The 24,381-nt window shown below is 34.8% G+C and overlaps 1 protein-coding gene across 7 annotated transcripts in view; it reads left to right on the top strand.

Annotated features, from left to right (window-relative positions):
* mtmr3 (myotubularin related protein 3) overlaps positions 1–24,381 on the top strand; it is a 53,102-nt gene that overhangs the window by 26,194 nt on the left and 2,527 nt on the right. For 3 of the 7 annotated variants that reach the window (XM_051921549.1, XM_051921548.1, XM_028824399.2), the window contains 13 exons: positions 147–243; positions 1,445–1,558; positions 4,273–4,475; positions 5,308–5,439; positions 5,601–5,712; positions 6,818–7,013; positions 9,226–9,411; positions 9,838–10,008; positions 12,157–12,302; positions 12,764–14,213; positions 15,787–15,897; positions 17,523–17,611; positions 20,357–20,383. In XM_051921549.1, coding sequence (XP_051777509.1) covers positions 147–243; positions 1,445–1,558; positions 4,273–4,475; positions 5,308–5,439; positions 5,601–5,712; positions 6,818–7,013; positions 9,226–9,411; positions 9,838–10,008; positions 12,157–12,302; positions 12,764–14,213; positions 15,787–15,897; positions 17,523–17,611; positions 20,357–20,383 — 3,034 coding nt within the window. The remainder of the gene's footprint in view (positions 1–146; positions 244–1,444; positions 1,559–4,272; positions 4,476–5,307; positions 5,440–5,600; positions 5,713–6,817; positions 7,014–9,225; positions 9,412–9,837; positions 10,009–12,156; positions 12,303–12,763; positions 14,214–15,786; positions 15,898–17,522; positions 17,612–20,356; positions 20,384–24,381) is intronic. The other 4 variants (XM_028824403.2, XM_051921550.1, XM_028824405.2 and 1 more) reach the window with 3 other exon arrangements.

Raw genomic sequence — 24,381 nt, 5'->3', positions numbered from 1 at the left:
TTTAGAGAGCTAAGAAACCTCTTTTGAATTTAAAGCAGCAATATAAAAATGTCCTGCTTTATTCCTTGCAGTTTATTTTATGATTTTACCAGACTGATCTAATTGTTACATTTTTGTCTATTTTTACTTGTTTTCTTGGTTCCCAGGAGAACATGTAACTTCAAGGTTTAAAAATGAAGTGGACAGAATGTCCTTTGATTTACAAAATGCATGGAGGATTTCTGAAATAAACATGAAATACAGGTAATGTTTAAATATTGGGTGTCTGTAGCAACAAGATAAATTTTAGATAAGAAAGAATAGGTTCAATCATACAAGTTTAAGTAGAAAATAAGGAGTAATGTCTGTTTTTGGGTGATAGTTACTGTACATTTTTTTTTCTTTTTGTTGCATCTTTGAGCTACATTATTTCTATGAAAATGTGCTATATAAATAAATGTTGTTGTTGTTTTTATCTGAAGGAATAGCTGCTCTGTAATTTTGTTAAACATGGTATAATGTCAATAAAGGCTTTTAATGCTGTTTCTGATTTTTAAATGCATCTTTTACCCCCAATAAACGTTGGGAGTAAAATAAATTTTTATACATAAAAATAAAATCAAAGAGAAGCCATTGGAACAGTATAGTCGTGTTGCAGTTCTTCAGTAGTGTCCTTGACAATTGCAATTCCGTCTTTGGAAACAGTGCAGAAGTATTCTTCTTACCACAGAGTTGACGTCACATCTGTGCAACAGGTGCTTCTGGCTTTGAGGCTGCCTGACAAACTTTATGTATGCCCACAGATTCTATTCACCATTCCTATGTATGAATTACTACCATTTTTAGGTCATTCAGTGAGCTATTTGCAGTTTCTTTTGACCAAAGCCATGTATGGGTTAGGCTCCTTAAGACCATTCTGCTTTCTATCAGATTGGAGCAGTGTGTCTGTTCAGAGTCACTATCCTCAGCTTTTTGCTGTCTGATGAGATATTTTCAGTTCTAGTTCTTTTGGTTAGAAAAAAACATGCTCAGAAATCACAGTATTGCAGAATTATTCTTTTTTAACTGTGGTCACAACATCCCATAAAGCATTACATTTATTTATTTGGCCAATTCCTTATCTGACCAATGCCTTTATTCAAGGCAACTTAGAACATATAAGATATAGTTGATTACATTTCTTTGTGTTTTTTCCTGTTGGAGCACAGGCAGATGAAGTGACCTGTTTATGGCTGTACAGTGTCAGTAGCAAGATTTGAACCCACAGCCTCAGGATTTAAAGCTGAAAGTCTTAACCACTACACCACACTGCCCTGCCATAAATAAGGGACAATATGTAAATGCCACACACAAGGCATTACAGTGAAGCCAAAACTGCTGGAAAAATAAAAAAAACAAATATATATAGATACCCCAGTTTCATGTAGCACAGTTCATTGAGCTGCATCATCCTCTCTTTTTACAGGTTGTGTGCTAGCTATCCTCAACTTGTGTTGGTTCCTGCTTGGATCACAGACAAAGAACTGGAGAGTGTTGCTAGTTTTAGGTCCTGGAAACGAATTCCAGCGGTTGTGTACAGGTTTGTTGATCAAATAACAGTTCTTTTTTTTTTTTTTTTTTTTTTTTAATATATATATATAAAGTTTTGTCTGTGTGCTTTCCTGACAACTTTTCACACTTCTTAACATGCAAACACAGAATTCAACAAAGCAAGTGCTTTTGTTTTTTCATCATTGCCACAGTGCAATGTTCAGGCCTTTCACAGATTGTACAAACACACATCCATGCTAAAACTGGGGCAGTTGTTGGCAGCATCAAGTACAAGGCAGGCAACAACCAAGACAGGATTTCAGTCTGTTTTAGGGTTAACTCATGTACTTTTAAAGAAAAGGTAGGCTTAGCATAATAAATTAGTATGAAATTAATCTCGTTACTGAGAGTGACCTATCTCCTTTATACCAATTTAATTGAACATCTTCACAAACTTCATTTGTACTTTTCAACCACCAGCAGAATTAATGGTGCTTTGAATTTTATGGTAAAAAAAGTAACCAGTAAGAAAGTTTAGTTAAGACCTTAACTTAAAGTGAATATATTCTGTTTACTTGTCCTAAAGGTAGTAGATACTTAGTTGATTAATAACCTGAATATTATTAGTTTGTAGTAGTAATAGTCAGTCAGCTGCTTGAACAGCAGAATGCATTTAGTTGACAGTCAAAAATTAATATGATCCAGAAACTGCAGACAACATTTAAGAATGTAATTATGTTTCTCATTAAAAAAAAATCACACTAAGATGCTGATTTATATTGTTCCTTTATATTTGCATATACAGTGGAACCTCGGTTCACGACCATAATTCGTTCCAAAACTCTAGTCGTAACCCGATTTGGTCGTGACCCGAAGTAATTTCCCCCATAGGATTGTATGTAAACACAATTAATCCGTTCCAGACCGTACGACCTGTATGTAAATATATTTTCTTTAAAGATTTTTAAGCACAAAAATAGTTTACTATTACACTGTGCATTCTATGGTATAATTAATGTAAAAACATTGAATAACACTGAGACAAACACCCTGGCTCTCTGCTCAGCTGCACCCGCAGGCTCGCTCACGTGCTCTCTCTCTCTCTCTCTTTAATCAGCAGCACGCGAGCCTGTGCGCGCTCTCTCTCTCAGCTGCACGCACATGCGCTGTCTCTCTCTCTCAGCTGCACACGAGCCTGCACCTACTTTATTTATTTAGTTATTTATTAAAACTGGCCTTTTTGACGGGAGCTGTGGACCCGTTATACCACAGGAGGAAGCTGGGTTGAGAGGAGGTTACTGTTTTGAGGGAGAGTCCCTCTCCGTGATGCACCGAGAACAATGTACAGTACAGGGAGAGACTGAACACGTGCGGAAATCATCGGTGCACACAAACCGAAAGGGAAACTGGTTTGTTCGTATACCGAGTGTGTGGTCGTGAACAGATGCAAAAGTTTGGCGAACTTTTTGGTCGTAACCCGATTTGTACGTGTTCACAGACGTTCGTGAATCGAGGTTCCTCTGTAACAGATGCCCAAAACCAAACTAAACTCATGAATTTACTTGACAACACTGGATCACCATTCCCCATTTTGAACTAGTTGGTTATCATCTTTGGATAAAATGTGTACACTTTTCAATAAATTTTGTACCTAAGAAATTATTTTAATCAGATCTTACTTTTCTTTTAATTTATATAGTACTTTCTTAGTTAACTTTCTTACTTATGGTATTTGATGTGTACTGTAGAATACATGTGTGCTTAGTTATTTTGTGTGAACTGTTGTTGTTTTAATGTTTTTTTTATAAAGTATTTAGTATAATTTGCCCTGTATGTTATGAAAATATAAAGCAATATATTTACTAACAAAATCTCAGTTTACAAAGAGGTTTGAATGGATAAATTGCATGCTATGCAGCAGAATCAAGAAGGTTAACACTCGGCCCCTGAAAGGAGCTAGTGAAGAGCATGGAAGGGTAGAGGGGCAAATAGATAGACCTTACCTGCAAGCATTCATGTGGTGCTTAATTTCTAATAAAATCATAGACGAGTTTCCTTAAGGATGATGTTTGGATCAGCGCATGGAATTGGGAAATAGTAATCAAGATGGTGTTCTTTATGACCCCAGGTGAGCTTTGCAAGGCAGATCCAGGGGCATCAATGTGCAAGAGGCATTTGACGTGAATGGATAGAGTTTTACAAGATCAGCCAAATTACAATGATATTGCTGCCTCTTTGAAGGAGTATGTGGCGGTTTTGACACTGCCACACAATAAACAACACTGCCACTCCAAACTCCCTGTCTGCATGTATTCAAGTCCAGGAATGCATTTGCTTTGTTTACTGAGGTTATCTAAGATGTACTATTTATTTTTTCTTGATCAGATTATTCAGAATAGGGAACACATATCTGTACTTCATATGGAAGTAGACACTTTTCTGTTTTACTGTATCACTTTACTTGTGCCTTGTTACCTATTATGGATGGGAGGATCATTCCTACCCACACACTTAGTTGATCAGTTTTGAATTTCCCTTTAAAATAACCCTGCACTTCCTTGTGTGTGTATTATTGATAAGTTTCCTAATTAATAATAATGTCCACAGACCAATCAACAATTTGTCAACCCTATGGTATCTTCTCAGTTCCATAAATAAATGTTTTAAATCAAAATCTGTTGTACCAGACTCTTTCAGAACAAGTATATTGTAAAAATAGTCTTTAATGTATCATAATGAATTTGACCTTTTTGATATTTTCAGACACCAGAGCACTGGAGCTGTGATTGCACGATGCGGGCAACCTGAGGTCAGCTGGTGGGGATGGCGCAATGCAGATGATGAGCATCTGGTACAATCTATTGCTAAGGCATGTGCCATAGACTCCAATTCTAGTAAACATCTTTCCAATGGCATATGCTTTCGGCATTGCAACAATGGATCTGATTTGTCAGACGTAGAATTTGGTAAGCTTTAAAACCTTTTTGTTTTTTCTAGGTGATTTAAAAATTCTTTTATTTTTTAGTTTATTTGTACAGTCTTTACTAATGTGTTTTGCAGTGTAAAAGTATTTCATTTACTTTCCTATATACATTATTAAGAACTAGGTGACAAAAACTAGTGTAATTTCTGTGGGAAATTATTTCCTGGGATTCGTGGTCCATGTGGTTAATTTGGTGGAGTTGAGGTCCAGTGGGATTTCTCAATGAACATTTTAACATTACTGACCAGAAGGAGTGGTTTTAGCTTAAAAGACTTTTCAAACACATAAGCATTTTGGTCTTACAGCTAGGAGGTTATCCTAAAACTATAACTTTGATTATTCAGGCACCTCACCTGACTTGCTGTGTTACCCTAGCCAAATCCCATAATGAGCCTATGCTTCAAAATGGGTTTAGATCAGAGATAAGTTATTTGAATGGCAAGCTACCTATTTTAATCCATACTGATATTTTAAAGTCGCCATAGGTAAAAGCATTTTATTTATTGTACCATAAATTATTCATTTTTGTTTTTTTTGAATTTGTACTTCCCAGATGTTTTCCACGGCATTTTTGTTTTGAAATAAGTTTTTTCTTTTTACAAGAAATTCCAGGTAAAGATAGTTTAAAATACTTAATAGGTGTTAGTCAGTTATATCAGTGGCTGTTTATAATCTTACATTTTTTTCATCTCCTATGTACACTGTATTTTTGTGTTCTTATATGTGATAATGATGTTTCATTGTTTTTTTTTTTTGATTGATATTCATTATGATAGCTTCGTATCATTACATTGTAAATATTGTTCTTCATCTAGACTCCTCTGTGTCTAATGGTTCAGGAGTTGAATATCTTGGTATCCAGTGCCAGAAATTGCTTATTCTGGATGCCAGATCATATGCAGCAGCTGTTGCTAACAGAGCAAAAGGAGGTGGTTGTGAGTGCCCAGGTAATCTTAGTATTTGACTGTTGTGTGTTTTTTTTTTTTTGTTTGTTTTTTGTTTTCCTTTTGCCAAATGTATTAAATCTTGTTAATGGAAGATAATATTTTAATAGATCCTTTTAGTAGCTGTTTTACAGCTATTCTCTTATGGCTGTGTTGTGTTGCAGAATATTATCCAAACTGTGAAGTGGTCTTTATGGGAATGGCCAACATCCATTCTATTCGCAAAAGCTTTCAATCCCTGAGACTTTTATGCACACAGATGCCTGACCCTGGAAAGTAAGTTCCTGTGATACTCGCCACTTCCCACCAGTAATGAAGTTCTACCCTGTGTTTATCATGTGTAATTAAGGTTTTTAATGCTTTTAATTTATTTTAAATGCTTGATGTAAAGGTTTTGTTTCGAGCCACAGAAAGCAGTTAAGACTGTAAGACTTGTGAAGTAGTCCACAGCTGTATTTCTGTACTGGAGTAATTTAAGTCCCTAATGGCAATCTATTCCAACCACCACATATCCTGTGTAGTTCATCTCTGCTGCCAGTTTAGAAATAGAGAAATATCTTGGTTGTGACTCAATTGTCAATATTAGGCCTTGCAGAGTGCCTGTGTGAAGCTTGAAAGAGCATGGCTATGGTGTTGTGCTAGGGTGCAGTTCACACATGTATCTTGTGAGCTCAATAAATACACATTGAAGTATCATTTAAAAGTCTATACTTTAATTACACTGCTCTGGAAAAAAGTAGCACAAATATGATTTAATATACATCCTTTGAAGTTTATCGATTCACTGAAATTACAGTCATCTTGATTTCTGTGGTGAATATCCTAAGATGTCAGGATAGATGTAGATTTCTTTTATTCATACCTTTTTGATGCTGTTTTTCTAAATATCCACAACTATTTATTCTGTAGTTGTTGTTTTCAGCCAAGTGTTTGTATTATTGAGTCAAAGGTTGTTTTTTTTTTTTTTTGGTGGGTGAAAAATCTGAAGGGCTTGGTGACCAAAGGGAATAGTAACATAAAACATGGATGATAATAATAAAAGAGATCCTACAGTCACAAGCTTTACTTTAGGAACATAAGTAATGTGAATTTTTTATTTAAAAAGCACTGATCTACTTTTTGTCATCTTTCAGTATACAGCTTCAGTATTAAGACTTTTTGTTTTGGTGCTCACTCCGCAGGTACTATGGGTTTGATTGAGGTTTGCAGAGCATTTTGTGTGCAAGAGTGATATCAGATTTTCCTTTAATCAATGAACATGTTGAATATTGGTATTTTTTTACACTACCATAATAGTCCATCATTACTGTCAAAGTGTTAATTTGTTTTTCTAAGTTAAAGCAGTTTTTACTCCTAAATAATGAGGATTCCTTCTCTACAGTTGGCTGTCTGCTTTAGAGGGAACTAAGTGGCTGCAGCATCTTTCCATGCTTCTTAAGTCTTCACTACTGGTGGTTAATGCGGTGGACCGTGATCTTCGACCTGTTTTGGTACACTGCTCAGATGGTTGGGATCGTACTCCTCAAATAGTGGCGCTATCTAAATTACTTCTAGATCCCTACTACAGAACAATTGAGGTAGGTAGACAGTGTCATCCACAGTTGTTTTGTTTTTTTTTTTTTATAATATTTAGATCAGGATGAATATGTAGTTGTGTCCCTTTTACTTTGGGTAATGTAAATTCCATTCTGTCTTAGATTATCATTCCATTTATTTCATTGCCTGAATTGTAAATTCCACAATACCAAGACTTGCTATTGTCCCAGAGTAGCAGCATATATTAAGTTAGTTCAAATTTTATAGATTTTTTTTTGCAAGTATACATTTACTTTTTTGTTTATGGCTGGATATTATTGTACCCTTTGTTTTTTGTACATGATGTTCTGCCTTTAGTGTAATACACCTTACAATAATGAGAATTGGTTTTACATTTATTTAGCCACAGTACATTATGCTAAATTAATAATTTGTCATTTTTGAACTCTCCCTAATTCTAGATGTTTATATCTTCTGTTTCCATGCTTTCACATTGATTGGCTGCTGTTGTGCAATTGTTATGGACATAAAGAGATTATACCTATTAGTAGCATTATTTCATTGTCGGCCTAAAACTAGAAAAAGGGCAACCAACTGATAAAAACTAGTAGTCTAAATAAACAAGCCACGTATAGAATTAAGAAACTACACACTAGGGGTGAATCAAATATCTAGACTTGAAAAACGTGTGTTTAGTGGTAAAGGAAAATACCAGAGCACTACACTAAGTAAAAACTCTTTAAGCAATCACATAGAATCAAACACTGTTGGTAGACTTGCATACCACTTAATGAAGAGGATGCCACCTACACAAACCCAACAACAAACACTGTGAAAGGTAGTACAGGTATCTGTATAGGCTTGTCTAATCAGAAGTTACAAATTCTGTTGGTAGAAGGTAAAACTTTGAGCAAAAACAGCACAATGCCAAATGCTTTATAAGTATCATAAAGTAGAATCACAACAGATGTACCAGGTAGTAGGTTATGAACAATAATAATAGTTGACTTGTTTTGTAATGGATGTTGTGTAAATATTTGGACATCATTTCTTAGAAAGTACACCCTAATGACAAGCGCAGGGCACTTGCACAAATGTAATTCATAAGAACATACACTGTATTTAAGTATGCAGTATTAGACTTGTAAAAATAACTACATAGTGGGTCTCAAAAATAGGCATTTTGGAAATTAAAATGAATTAAGCGAATCTGGTAGTGAAATTTACACCAATAGAATGGCAAAAGGTCAATATCTAATACTTGTATATGACAAGATATCAAGGTAAACAGTAACACTAAAAATCATGGTATAAAATAAGCACAAATGAGAAGTGAACATTTGTTGAACATTTAGTTGGAAGAATTTCAAGCTATGATTTCCTTTTATTAGGTTTAAATTACTAAAATAGCACTCAGGAGGGAGAGTTTACTTTGGAGTACTAATTTTCAGAAGTTGCAGTATTCTAAACCATACACATGGGCTGTTTGTATAAGCAGATATTTGATCTATAGAGTTTTTCACAATATAAATTATTCTTGCTTTAAATTGTAGTTTGACAGGATGTCAACTTCTGCAAAGTTTGGCAAATGGACTGAAATTTAGCAGTTAAGTTCTGACTTGTACATCAATTTGCTGTTTAAAACTGATGCTTTGTTTGTTCTTGTGTTTTTTCTATTGCAGCTTGTTTCAGACTTTGGCTCCCCTTTACTATGTGTAGTTTAGGTTTTAGAGGAAAAGAGAATGACTAAGTCTAGTTTATGAGTGCTGTTTAGAATGTACTTTTCAAAAATGGCATGAAAAGTAGAAATGTTCTCATAAAGAATTTTACATTTATGAAACAAATTACTTAAATCTTTATTGTAAACAAAACATTTAACATCTCTCAATATGATTTTTGGAAATTTTAGGTATGTGCCTACTGAATTGTGAATTGTGTTACACTTCTATAAAAACGACGAGTTAAATTTAAGTGTTAAATAACTTGAAAATCATACCTAGGATTTGTATTAATATGTATTTATTTTTTCATGTAAATTATTATTGTACGACATTTTTATCAGTCAGTCAGTTAAGATTTCAGAAACTGCATTGTATTTTGATACACATGCTTATAGCTTTATAATTTTCTATATTCTATTGAGTTTTTCTGAAGGTATTTTGAGTTATAAAAGTAAACTGAGTTGTTTTTATATCAAAATTTCAAGTGTGTGTGTTTTTTTGTTTTGTTTTTTTTTATATATACTCTTTTCAGGGATTTCAGGTGCTAGTGGAAACAGAGTGGTTGGACTTTGGACACAAGTTTGCAGATCGTTGTGGCCATGGAGAGAATTCAGATGACCTGAATGAGAGATGCCCAGTGTTTTTGCAGTGGCTAGATTGTGTGCATCAACTCCAACGGCAGTTCCCCTGTTCCTTTGAGTTCAATGAGGCATTTCTGGTGAGGTTAAGCTAATAGAAAAAACTTAAAAAGATTGGCGTTTTGGGCACTTTACATGTTTTTGTTTTCAGCACCTGAATAATGGAGCATCCTCTATCTCTGTTGTAAAAATGTTTTCATTTTTTCTCAAAATGTTTTTCATGTTATTCATTTTTCCTCCAACATCTTAAAATTGTGCACTGGTTTAATTGGCAATTAAACTATGTCTGTGGGACTCCTGTGAGATAGATATATAATATATGCTTTATTCTCCTGTGACAGTAGAAATTAGATTAACTATGTTTACAAAAGAGTTGTGGGGTTGAATAGTTGAATACAATTTAGCCCTGCATTGTTTGCATATTACCTTTTACTACATGTGTTAATATTATGAGCAACTTTGTTCAAATTGGTTCTCTCTGTTGGGTATATTTTTCTCAATTTTAGGTAAAGCTGGTACAGCATACCTACTCATGTCTGTTTGGTACATTCCTTTGTAACAATGCCAAGGAACGGGAAGACAAACACACGCAAGAGAGGACGTGTTCTGTTTGGTCCTTGCTTCGGTCTGCAAACAAAGCTTTCAGGAATATGCTGTATTCTTCTCATTCTGAGACGGTATGCCCTTTGTTACTCCATGAATATTCAGTTCAGTAACTCATGAATTTTGTTAAAACTGTGTATTGATTTGAAGACTTGAGGATATTAACTAATTAGTGCAAAGTCCATCCAGGTAAGTAAGATGGATCAGAGGCCTGGATGTCCTAACACTGTAACTCAATGTTTTAAATGGAAAAAAAGTCATGGGACACTGCAGTTTGTGTTTCTTCTAAATCTTTATTTTTTTAATTTTTAAGTCAAGTACACAAATACCATGATTCGTGTGAGATGTATTTATTTATTTTTTAATAGATCGTTAAGAATTTTGGGGTTGGATGCACTTGATGAAGTTTATTGACTTGCTGTGGCTGTTCTGTTACAGAATATGGTACACTCATTCATCAGCTTAACCTAATAGCCTTTTGCATATACATACTGAATAGGTCTGTCCAACAAAGAAAACTTATTTTATATAATACACCATTTTGGTGCGATTTTTTTATTTATTTAGTTATTTTATTTTTTTATTAATATAAATGTAAACTCATTGGATTTGACACAAGTAGTCTTAAATGTGCAGGACCAGCATTCAACACACAATTGAGGATTAGATAGTAAAGAGAAGGTATAAAAAGGGAGAGAAGTATTAGAAGTAGTAGACCCAAACGTTTGAAATCTGAAGAAGTTCTGTAAATCAAGGATAAACAGTGTGAAGAATAATTTGAAATGGGATCCTATTGTAGCAAGATAAATGTGTGAAGGAAATACAAAAACTGACCCAGCTCCCCTTTTTTACAGGTAAGTTATCAGAATTTGTGACGCAGGTCTTCAGTACTAAGAAATGATTGGTGTCAGAAGTCATTTTTGCTTACAAGGTTTATAGCTTGGTAGCTTAAATGAAGACTGTTGTAGATAAAATTGTATTTGCCGTATACTCGCAGAAACGTTTTCCTGCAAATAAGTCGGGACTTGATTTTACAGTATAATTTCTGGAATTTCATAATGTCGGTCGTATAAGTCGAATGTGGAAAACTCACGCTATTGGTCCAAGAGATTATGATATGCTAATGCCCACCTGAGCGAGTAATCACAGAGCACACTGCCTTTTTTTTCTATCTGGGTGCGGCAATGCGCCGTATCAGCGAATGCTCCTAACCTCTCTCTCTTTCTCTCTCGTGTCTACGTAACCACACAGTAATACCTGCACTATTCCGAAGCAATGTTTTGTGTTTTTTTTTTTTTTGTATCTCACACCCTCATACACCTTCATTGTAAGAGCATCCCTTATCTACAATGGAGCATTTGATCAGAAGAAAATATGAAGCTGGTTTTAAATTAAACGTTGTTGAACTGGCGAAAGAAATTGGTAACTGCGCTGTTGCAACAAAATTTGATGAGTCTGAGAAACTGGTGCAAGATTGGAGGAGGCAAGAAGATGTAAAAAAAATAAATAACTGTTGCATTTTTGAATGGGCATGTAACTTGGGGTCTGATTTTATGATCGATTACTTATACGTGAGTATGTACGGTAATAGAAAACCATTCGGTCAGAGTTGTACTCTGTTGATAATTTGTGAAGAATGACAAATTGAGAAACAAATTGTGATATATTTAAGATATGATAAACACACAGTCTGAGAGAATCAAATGTTTACAGAGAAAGTACAGGTCGGTATGCAAGTATTTTTTACGTGGAATTGGCAATAAGTAATGTTAAATACATACATATTAAATATTCTTTTACATATGTTGCATGTTAGTAACTTAGTGGGGTGACGTTTTAGTGTTCTGGTTAGAAATGCTTCCTCACAACTCTGACTTTTTGAATCTGAATATTAGACTAGCCACTTTGTGAAATTTATACGTATTCCATGCCTCTGCTTAGGTGCTTCTCCAATATTCAAAGGTAATGTTTGTTAATTTATTTGAGAATTCTGAAATGGTCTGGTATGAGTGGATTTGGGTGTATGTATCCAGCACTGATCCATGTCCTGAGCGTGATGCCGCAGAGTTGTTATGTACAATTCTGATCACAATTACTGTGTTAAATAATGAGTAAATAGATGCAGTTGTTTAACTGAGTGCATTATCAGGTACTTCTTTAATACAGTCTTTAGTGCTTATTTTCTTTGTAAAGGGGTTATTAAAATGTACTCAATTTTATAGGTGCTTCACCCAGTGTGCCATGTTCGTAACCTAATGCTTTGGAGTGCTGTTTATCTGCCGAATTCCTCTCCTTCCACCCCTGCTGAAGACTCAAGTGCTCCATTTCCAGTTTCAGGCTCCGTTCCCGAGGACCAACCTCTGGGGAGGTGTGTATTAAATGTTAGTGGTGTGGATGGTTGTCATTTGTTATACGTATTTATTAATTTTATTGATCATATGTAAAAAGCAAAATTCCCCCTTTGGAACAAATTAAGTTCTTTCTTGATCAATAGGAAAACTTCATCAATACAAAAATAGGGAAAAATGATGCCTTCATGATTGGACTTTTAAGAAAATAACTTTTTTTTTTTTTTTTTTTTTTTTATCTATAAAGGAACAATATAAAAGGAGAACAATGCTTCTCGAGTTTTCATGATATTAATGTAATACAGTATACAGATTTAACAATTATAGTTTAAAATTGAATCACTTTTGTTTGCTTTATGTTGAAGGCGTTTTTATTTTGTGTAAACACACAGCTTGTTTCTGTTTGTCTCTGAACTTTGTATTGGGGTCTTAAATGTAACATAGTTGAAACAGGTCATTTATCTAATTTTTTTTTATCTAGCAGACTGCCAAAGACGAGGTCATTTGACAACTTGTCTACTGTTTGTGAACCTGGAGGGTCCCTATTGTCTAATCGGCGCTCAAGTGACCCCAGTTTGAATGATAAATGGCAGGAACATCGACGATCACTGGAAGTCAACATTGGAGTAGGAACTGAAGGAATAGCAAGTCAGGACCAAGATAATGGGACAACTCTACTTGGTAGAGCCTTAAATTTGAGAATAGCAAATTCCAGTGGGGAAGAGCTATGTGATACAGAAGAGGACAACCATCTGCCATTGGACACTGCTCAGCAAAAGGAGTATACAGGAGCGAGAGAAGCTGTCATTCAAACAACTGCAGAAACTACAGAAGAGATAGAACTCTCCGTTGCTGTGGCTGAAGGACAAATTGAGAACATCCTTCAAGAAGCAACTAAAGAAGAAAACATTTTAGATGACATGGAAAAAAATGTTAATATAACTCCTATTTTGTCAATGAATGAGGAATCCTCTAAACTAGTTATAACTTCTACGCTCCTTCCTAAACACTCAAATATACAAAATGTCGAACTCTTTGAATTGCCATCTGATCGTGAACCTGTGTTCTTAAATAGATCTTTTGTATCTGAGCAGGATCACTCTTCAGAAACAGTCAGCCCTGTTACACATTTACCTGAGTCAAATGGTGCTTTAAGTATTGTTGTCAATGGTTGCAGCCAAATAATTGACAGAAATGTAAATAAAGCAGAAAATCATTTAATGTCTCCACCCACACCCCCAGAGCAACATGAGGATAGGCTTTCACTGCTAGAAAGTTCCACAGAGACTCTTAAAGAAGAAGGGTGCAGACAGGAAGTACCACTCTGTGAATTCTCCAAGCACACAAATGGAAAGGAGGATCAGTTACGCAGCACAAAAATGGAGGATATTGGACAAAACAAGACTGAGATAACTTCTCAAAGGACTTTAGATGGCATCCATCAGCCTTTCCCTAGTGCCTTGCCACCATTATCTTTTACAACGCCTGGTCTTGGAAATCAAGAAGAACCTATATGCAATGGAGAGTCCATTGACAGAGAATTCTGCTCTTTGCAGCAGCAACAACAAATTAACAGTCACCATGCCAATGGGGAAAAGGCTTCTCTCAGTCGTCAGGTGTCTGGTGCCAGCTTTAGTTCTTTGCCCTTTCACACTCATGGTAGTGGCAGTAGTAGTTTACAACACAGGTGTGTTCATAATCATGTTGGAAGACACCCTTCAAGCCCTGAGCAACCTCTCCGCAGTCACTTGGATGATGATGGCTTGGCACTTCACAATGATGCCATCCAACAACGGCTGCGACAGATTGAAGCAGGTCACCAGATGGAGGTAGAAACTCTAAAGAAACAGGTGCAGGAGCTCTGGAGCAGACTGGAGAGCCAGCATCTTGGTGGTTCTCTTCGAATCAATGGAGACATGGGAGATGAAGTGGTAAGACATAGCTCCGGGGTGTCTGGAGATATCTTAGATAGTTTAATCCTTTTTTACCATGGTACTCCATCCCAAATACCTATTTTCTATCAACTCATGGTTATAGACTTGTGTAATGTGGCCAAAATTGTTTGGCCTTGTTTACACTTACCCACTTTACTATCTGGATTAACTAGAGTAGGTGACATGGAGCCCCAGTTTATTGCTCCGTTTTCTTAATTTTCATATTTTCCTGTGTAGTTGTCTTCCCATTGAAATAAAAATTTGCAGGCAATGAAAAATGTTACAATATCAGTCAGTCATTTTCTAATCTGCTTAGTCCTGAATAAGGTCAAGGGTGAACACACACACCCCAGCCACATACTAGGGCCAATCCACCTAGCCTGCATGTCTTTGGACTGTGGGAGGAAACCCACACAAAGACATAGGGAGAACATGAAAACTCCATATAGGGAGTAATAAGCGTGTTTTATATAAATAAATTTTAGATAAAAACTGCAGAGATCTTAAGGGAAGAGATAGGGATATGAATACATTTTGAACCTGAGCTATTTAGAGAGAGAGGAGAGACTAGTAAAACCAAAGAAAAACGATAATCCCTATTAAAAGTAAATATACTTGTTATAACTTATTCATATTCCGACCCCCACTTTGTTAATACAGTATTTAGCTGTGCCATTATTTTCTACAGGAACAGCTGTAATGATTTTGGGGTACATGTCAAGTCAGCTTTAAGCAAAGTTTCCAAATATTTCCACAGATTATCCTTGAGGCAGATTATGGGGTGAGAGTGCCACTGAAGAACACTTACATTATATACCTTTGTCTTCAGCTACTTTTGCAATATTTCTTTCCCTCCTCCATTATTTTTAACTTGGTATGTATCCCTGTCAGTCAAAAGCATATGCACATTATGAAACTCCACAGCACCCTTTTTCAGTGTAGGAATATTTTTTTTTCCTCAAAGTATGGGCAGTGCTTTAATTTTGTCTGGAAATGCAGTTGTGATCCTATCTGACCATAAAACTTTTTTTCTGAGTTTATACTTACTCCTAATGGTTCTTTTTGGGTAGTTCTTTATTTGCCACACACCCACATACCTATTTTTGAACTGCTATCCATTGTACTCAGTAGGTCTTTCAAAATCATTGTTTACTTCAAAGTGAATATACTAAACACTTTGTCAGTGGCGTTGATTTCATTGGTGCTTCATGAACATTTTTGTGCAGTGAAAACTCTGTTACTAGCTTAAGAACTATGAGCCTGTGCTAAATTGTGCACACATTAAGTGAATCCAACATAAGAAAGTAAAAACATCAGTATGCATTTTTAATTGATAGTCATTTGTTAATGAAAGTAGTTTCATAAATAGTTTTTTTTACTTTAGTAAACTGTTAATAAAATTTAAGGTTACTGTTGTGGTGAGACTTATTTCAACATTGAATAGAAAGTTTGTGGTGAGAGTTGTGCACTGATGACAGCTTAAATAAAAAGTTCATATTATTTTGTTATTTTAACTGTAGTCTATTTATTTGCTTATTGGCTTATTCATGTATTAATTTCTCCCTCCTAGACTTCAATAGCAGATTCGGAAAGCATCCTGGACCACAACTGTCTCTCACGCTGCAGTACTGAGCTTTTTTCTGAAGCCAGCTGGGAGCAGGTAGACAAACAGGATACAGAGGTGAGAACAGACAGCACACTTGAACTTTCTCAAAGTGGTGTTTATTTTATAATGTAATTTTAATTATTAAGTAAATGATTATGTTATGAGAGGCGTTTACTTTGCACTTTTTTTTTCTAAACTTTGCACTTAATTACATTTTTGCGTAATAAATAAAGTAGAGTTTAGTTTTGCGGGAAAAGTATTTGTCCCCATTCTGGTTTCGTTTATTCTTCAAATATTTGACCTTAAATATTTCCAGTCCTTCACTAAAAACCTAATATTAAATAAGGTTTGCAGGAGGTTTCAAATAAACCATTTTTAACATATGTTATATATTAAATGAACACTATATCCAACATGAAGTTGCACTATGTGAATCCGCTGTTGCATTCTCATTAGCTCAACCCAATTAGAGAAGTAATTAGAGACAATTGATTGAACATTAATGTAAACTCAATATAAACCTCTCTTTTGGCCCTAGCTAGCAAAGGTAAGTTGCTAGCAGAAATAATGCTCAACTACATAATTTCAGAATCTAAGGAAATACCCAGAGAGTTTAAAAAAAAAAAAAAAAAAAAAATTTATATATATATATATATATATTGCTTATTTATTCATCTGAAAATGGTTACTCCACTAGTTCACAGCAGGAGCCATAATCTCCAAGTCTTGAAGCACATTTGAATCTTCCCAGGAGTTGCTGTCCTGTTAAAATAACTGCAGGTGTTCAATGTTTTGTCATGCAGAAAGTTTCAAAGGATCTTACAAATACATTTAAGGTTTTCAGGTCCCTGTTGCCTCCGCAAAGGTCAATATTCATAACTCCACAATAAGAAAGGCACAGGCCAAACATGGTCTTCATTGGAAAATAGCAAGGCGAAAAACACTGTTAACTAAAATGAACATAAATGTTCATCTCTCTTCTTCCATGAAACATCTAAGTAATTTCTTTTTTGGGGTAATATTCTATGGACATGTGAAAAAAAGTGCACCTTTCCCTGTATGTCATAAAGCAAGCACAGAATTCCACAGTAATTGACACATAAGAAGAAACCATGAATTTCCTCTGTATCAGGAACTTTCTGAGGAGAATGTTAGGTTATCCTTCAGTATGCTGAAGTGTAGTTGGGCCATGTTGAAAGACTTTGATCCAAAGAATACAGGCTGGTTCATATCTGAAAAACAGTTGAAAAGAAATAAATCCGAAAACAGATTTTGATCTTACTTAGTCATAGTTTAGGCCGTAAAAGATGCTGTAACTCCTGTTTTGTCAATCCTGAAACAAGTAATTTATGGTCAAAAACCTACCAGTGATTCTCTAATATTGCAGGTCAGCAAGGATTGGTGGGCTAAAATTTCTCCATAGCCATATGAAAGGCTGACATTGAATTATGGGAAATGTTTGGTCTCCGTTATGCTAACTAAAGATGTCACAACCAGTTATCAAGTGTAGAGGGCAGTGACCCAAGTTTAAAAAGGCATATCATTTATTCACTCAGATGTCTACCATCTAATGATTTGTTTTTGCTGATAACCTGAAAGAATTCAGCATCACTAATCACTGTGAATAACGGAGGATAATCGGGAAGGGCAGATAAATTATATAAAATGTTTTTGTCTTATCGGTGCATGTTTGTTTATAGGTAACTCGCTGGTACCCTGATCATTTGGCTGCACAATGCTATGGGTGCGAGAGTCGTTTTTGGCTAGCCAGCCGAAAGCATCACTGCAGGTAAAGATGCTACAACAGGTAGCTTTAGCACAATATTTTGCTTGAATAAATTATTGTACAATCTGTTTTTTGTTTTCGTTTTGTCATTTACTGAGTTGTATTTTCAGATACCATCGTTACAGGTGGTTCTTGTGAGTTTTAGGACTGAATTTCTTACAAATGTACTGTTTGATTATGTAACTGTATTATATAGAATGCAGTACATAACATTGGATAAAGTGCTCATTCTTTACAGCAAAGGCCTGTGTTGGAAGATTATCTGGTTGTGGTTATGATCTGTTTTTCAAGTCTGTGTATATCCAACATGAAAATGTACACTTGCGAATTAAGATTAGGGCTGGGTTGGAACAAGACACAAGGAATCTTTGTATATTTTGCATAATAAACAATCCACAGAAGCTTTACCAAGCATTTAGTAATAATGAAATTCTCAGGTGCGGACTAGTCTGCAAGATAACTGGTCAGTTTTTTCTAGAGCATATTGGCAAAATCTTGATAACATAAATAAAGTCTTCAAGCATACATGTCCGACCTGGAGAGCAGGCTACACAGATGAACTTGGACCCAAAGAAGAGGTTATGATAGGCAGAGGAAGTAGAAACAAAAGTGCACAGATCAGAAATCTTTCTTTCTAGTTTTTCTGGCAAAATCTCTTAACTTGACCCTGAAGGTTAAAAAAGGTTTAACTGTATTGGCAGAGAAGTGCTTTGTAAATTACCAAAGCCACAAAACAATGACTCTGTGGAACTGACCACTGCTGGCAATTAACTGCAAAAAACACGCTTGCTAACCAAAGAGTTTTGCGTCTTCCTTGGACATCATCAAACGTTTTCTTTACATTTCATAGCTTGACCATGTGTCTTTTTTCCTGTCCAGCAAACCACCCCATCTTCAGTCATTTTGTTTCACCCTATTAGCTATCGGTGCTCTTCATGTGGCCCATCAATTGCCTCTGCTGCATTCTTGACTTGTGTAAGGCCCATTTTCAGTGAAAAGCATATACGTAGAATAACATATTAGGTATCGAAATAAAACGGATAAAAACATGTCTGCTAATTTTTCTATAATCTCACCAAATCTCAATCAAATTCACTCAAAAGAATTTTTGGTTATTTATTTGGGTTGTTACCCCTAAATATTGATATATCAAAATGTCCGTTCTTGCCAGATTCCAAATGGCTATATTTCAGATTTTTAAACTGTTTCTGTTGATGACTGAGTGAGTAAATAAGTCAGTCAACTTTGCATTATTTTATTTTATAGATTCTATGTAGTTTGATTGATTGGAAGATGTTTTTCTTCTATCTTTTTTTACTGTTTGTGTGTAATTGTTACACTGATTTTTTTGTATTTTTTTCACATAATTCCTATATTAGCAATTAATTTCTCAAAGGAGCACATATTACCTCATGGTGTAAGAATTTTTTAATCAAGTGAACGACTGCAGTATGCAAGGAAACTACATTGAAGCAGTTCTTTGTGTTTCTGGCAAATTCTGTCTTTCTAGTTACTCTGTAGACTTGTTTCATTCAAGTTATACTTGTTTCAACAAATCAGATAAATGCATCATAAGTCAATGCTTAAAGTTAAGACTGTTTGTGGTAAAAAAATGTTTTATAGAGATTTGCTTTTGTGAATGAATTTAATACTGATGCACCAGGTATATCAATTGAGGGAACATCTCAGTTCATTTGGTTAACTAAATTCACTTCAAAAGTGTTAATTTTATGCCACTGGTGACTGAAGATAAAATTGGCCACAGGTTCGCAAAATTGTACATATATGTAAAATTGTAATTTTTGTCTGTCTAACCAGTTTTCATAATAGTTAATTCCACAATTTGATATTTAAAAATGCAGTGACCAAATGTGAGGGCTGTGAAGTAAAATAATGAAAGATTTTATGTATCGTTTATGGTAACATCTGCATATATTACCTTTGACATTTGAATAAGAAAAAGTCAACATTCCTAGAAGTTTTATGTTATGTTAAATTATCAATGGAAAAAAATCTGCTAGAAATGTACAAACATTTTATTAGAGAGTTAGGTTAATTAGTATATTGGTATTCTGTATGCATTGCGTTACATAACAGTAGCCAACAGAATAAGAGTAAGAATAGATTAAAAAAAATATTTCGGTGCCTTGGTTGTAGAAGTGTATACACCATTTAGCACTGGTTGTAACCTGGTTCATTTTTAACAGGTCATGTTTCAGATATTGTACAAAATAATTTTTGATATTTGATATATATGTTGTTCCAAGTGATCTTATTTAGTCTGCAGCAGTATAATTTCTCATATGACACTTTTGTAATAACAATGTTCTGTTTTTACCATTTACATTGATTCTTATGTCATCTACTTTGAGTTATGTTGCTGTTTTTGTTATCCAAGGAGGTATTTGCAGGTTATTCTCATTGTCAAATAGTATTGCAGACTAAGTGAAACATACTTTCTGCTCTAAGCTGTTCTTATTTTCAGTCAGACCCAAAGGCTACTTACTCTTGCATGGCCACATAGGCTCCATCCATCAGGTTATGAGTCTTTTTGGAGGTGGAGTTTGTTATTGGTGTTCTAGCCTCCTGCAGTTTAAAAGTTTTTTGTTTTTTTTTTTCCAAATCTGTGCACTACTTGAACGTTTAAAGCCAGTGTGGTGTTCGTGCACACTGTGAATCTGAGTATTGCCCAGCTTTGCATTGCCTTCTGACTGGTATTCCTCTTCGCTGTTTCCCTCTTCTTTGCAGAGACAGAGAGACTGTTGAGGATTCTTGGTGAGAATGTTTTCTATAATGCCATAACTCTGCTGTTTATTGCATTGATCTTTTTTCACTCTTTTAATTCTTTTAAATATTGCATTTTGTTCAAATAATCTTTGCACGCCTGGGCATAATTTTTTTTTTTTTTTTAATTTATATTGTGCAATTTTACTGACACTTTCTAACTTAATAGGTCTACATTTTAGCTTTTTAAAAATCACACCAGTACAGAGAATGTATTTGTATTCAATTGCAAGTATTTAAAGATGCAGTGTAAATGGTACATTGCAATACACGTTGCTAAAAGTGTATTTTTGTTAAATCTCTAACTAAAACCACAAATTCACTTTTATGTTTTCTCTCTTGCAATTAGGAACTTGAAAAGGCATATAGTGATGTTGATCAACTTATTAAAAGGAATTTATTTTTAATGCGATTCCTAGAAGGAGAATTTCTATATTTTTGGAAGGGTGTGTTGCTTAGTCGTTGAGTGTATTTACTGACAATTTTTAAGTTTTATTCTCTCCTATAATAATAAAGCAAAAATATACAGTACTTCAATGCAAAGTATACAATTTAAATTTTATGCACAAAAATGTTACATTTTGTCAAAAAAGTCAACTAATAGTTGAAGAGACGTTTTTGTGTGATGTCTGAATAAATTTTGAAATTGAAGCAGTATCAAAAATATTTTCCTTTTATAAAAATAATAAAATTAGGAAGTCATTTGCTTTTAGCTGCAACTCATTCAGATATTAGTCAAATCTACAAATCAATGATTTCATCACAATAGTGAAATATAATTTATAATTAATTTTTTTGGTTTATTTCCCTGGTATATCTCAGCACACTTGTAGGTTTAGTTAGTTGTGTTACTTAAGAGTGTAGTGTTAAATTGTTAAAGAATTAATTGATATTACAATCGGGACAAAACCCTGACATTTGGCAATCTTTGAAGTAATAAAGAGCTTCATTTAGAAAAATTGTTCCTAACTCATAAAGTTGAAGTTAACACATTTACTCCTCTTAAGCTCACGATGCACGTGTGTATGACTTTGCACCTTAACTAACTTTATTACTTTCTTGCATGGAATAATCTACAAATATGTTCGTCTGTAAAACATCATTTCCTCTTCAATTTGTAAAGCTTAAATTTGGTAAAAAATATGTGCGAAGTTGAGGAAAAAGAAACAGCAGTGATTATTACTGTTTGTTTTGGTGTAGCCGTTAACAGATAACCATTGCAGCTGCATATAGTAATTTACTGGTGCCACAAGGTTCACATTCATCAGCTACTAATGTGTGATAGAGGATTTTTATATTTGTTTTTTAATAATGACACAAATCTATATACTGTGTCAATTGAGGGCAAATATGAAATCTTAAACTGGACAAAATGGCAAAAACAATATTTGGAAAAATGCAAAAGTGCAGTTATATGTAATATTTAATGAATTAACCAAACATGTCAGTTACTGAAGTATACAATTTTTAATTACTTTATTTGAAGTTACTACTGATCATATATGCATCCACATTTATTGAACAGCACTTATCAGACTCAACATAATCCATAATAAACATTGAACTTGGCATTGTTTCTCCATATTTTATAGATGCACCAGACTTCTTTGAAGTCCATACTTTTTCAAGTGATTAAAATAAAAGGTGCTGCTACCCTATTCTGTTTACAGTGGCATTTTAAAGACAAAGCCAGTTGAAAGATGCTGCCAAGCACCATCATTCATCTAGATATTTTTACATGTCTGTTTCTGTGAATATTGAATGCATTTCTTTTAAGCATGAATGGCTTCAACCTATTTTGAAAATCGCCTTTAAAAGGTTTTCCAAAGATTTGTGTCAGCAGTGAATACACAGCTGCTTCACACATAAGAAGCACAGTAGACTGAAAAAAAACTAGCTAGTGATTTAATGAATAGTTCAAGGGTGCTGTACCGTGTTAGCCATTATGAATGTAGTGAGAAGTCAAGCAAAATGACACCTTTTATTGGCTAACTAAAAAGATTGCAATATGCACTCTTTAATCGTATTGCATGAAGAAGGGGCCTGAGTTGCCTCAAAAGCGTGCATCATTGATGTTTTGACACTTTTAAATATCAGTATAATATATCTGGAGTTTGGACTCTGTCCCACCAAGTTTGTTTTGATGTGTTTATTCTGAAAACAAACCAGAGACCACCAGAGACACGTTAAAGCATATTTATGTCAATTTACCTCAATATAAAAGTGAGGTCAGCGTGCCCAAAAATGTTGGAGGCACTCGCTTTTGTGCTTGTACTGCACATCCGTCTGGAGTGAATTTTCCCTGATATCAGTTTTCCATCACCTTTATATCTTGATGAAATCTTTCCCCATGTTCATCTCTGACATCGCTTAGATTTTGTGGGAAAAAGTCGAGATGAGAATGTAACAAATGCATCTTCAGTGACATTCTGGCTCCCGTAAGCTAATATGCTTTAAGCATATTCTCCACAAGCTCAGTATAATTCTCTGCTCTGTGCTTGTCAAGAAAATTCTGGACAACCTGCCCGAATGAGGGTGCTGATTCAGTGGGCTTCAGTTTCTTTTTGAACTCATCATCATGCATCAGTTCACGGATTTCATGGCCAACAAAAACACCTTCCTTAATTTTGACTTCACTTTTCTTGAGACCAAACTTATTTCTGAAATGCATCACCTTTACTGTCCAGTCACCCTAGTTGTCCAAGACCTGGCACATCATAACTGAAAAACGGGACATGCTGGATGAAAACGGTTTTCAGATTTTGAGTTGGCAAGTGAAATTTGTTAAAGTACAGGTGAAAGAATCCCAGTAGCAAAATGCTTGTTGACCATTGATAGTTTTCACTCTGAGATACATCTCAAAGCAAGAGGAAAATGTGAATTTAGACAGACAAACTGCACATCTGTATTCATGGTCTAAAACATATATTTTCCTCTTGTATGCATTATACTTTCAGCTGAGCATTCATTAGTTATCAGCTCTAGCACAAACAAAGGTTTGATTTTTTGTTGAGGCATGTTGCAGACCGGTCTGATTCAGTCACAGGGAATGTGAAACTACGCAACTGGCAGTCACAGTAAAGTGCCACAAATTATTGAAAATAATAATCGTGATGCAATTAACTGTTGAAAAATGCTAATGTGATTTTTGCTTTTGAATATAATCTTCATAATAATTACGACAGTCCCTTGTGTGTTTCAGTTAATGAGACATCTTAAAATTGGCATTGCATGGCAAAGTATATGCAGGGGCACTAGAACAGTGAATAGTCCATTAACCTTAAATCCAACAGTTTCACTTCTGTCCTGGTCATAGAACTCTTTCTTTATCATTGCTAAGATACTTGAATGTTCATGAGCGTTTGCCAGTCCTGTCAACATGTCCATTTAATGGCTTTAAATTAAGGTTTATAATTGTGTATCCTGTAGTGTCTTGTAGAAGGTACTGTACTTTGGAAATATGAGTTTCTGTTCTGTTCGCTGCATGTTATTTTGATCATGTATTTATAAAGGCAGCATTTCATTCTCATACTTGTTGAATCCTTTCAAAGTAAAGATGGAACTTCTCTAAAGATATGTGTCTCCCTACATATTCCTTATTTTTTGCTGACAGCATATCAAGACACTGATTGATAGAACCTTAGGGGGGAAATTTGGCTTTTTACAAAAGCCCTTTCAATATACACTTAAATGGGTAGATAAATTAGTAAATTAATAAATACATATGCACAGAAACAAAAAGAAACCGTGAGAAATACAGAGCTTCTTAAAAATGAGGTTGAGATAGTATGTAGGCTGAGGGAGTCTAAGGATTGCACATTTGCCTTTTGTGGATAATTGTCTTCCTCTTGGCTTGGACCTGTTTATTTCTGAGTGTAATGTAACTGAGTTGAGACCTCCCAGTCTGATTTCATGATCCTGTCCAGGAAAAAAAAACGGCTTGCTTTCTGCTGGTAAGGACTCGGCAAGTGCCTTATCTGGTAAAGTTA

The sequence above is a fragment of the Erpetoichthys calabaricus genome, chromosome 18 (genome assembly GCF_900747795.2).
Source record: "Erpetoichthys calabaricus chromosome 18, fErpCal1.3, whole genome shotgun sequence".
Taxonomy (NCBI): domain Eukaryota; kingdom Metazoa; phylum Chordata; class Cladistia; order Polypteriformes; family Polypteridae; genus Erpetoichthys; species Erpetoichthys calabaricus.
This window is presented reverse-complemented; position numbering and strand designations above follow the sequence as displayed.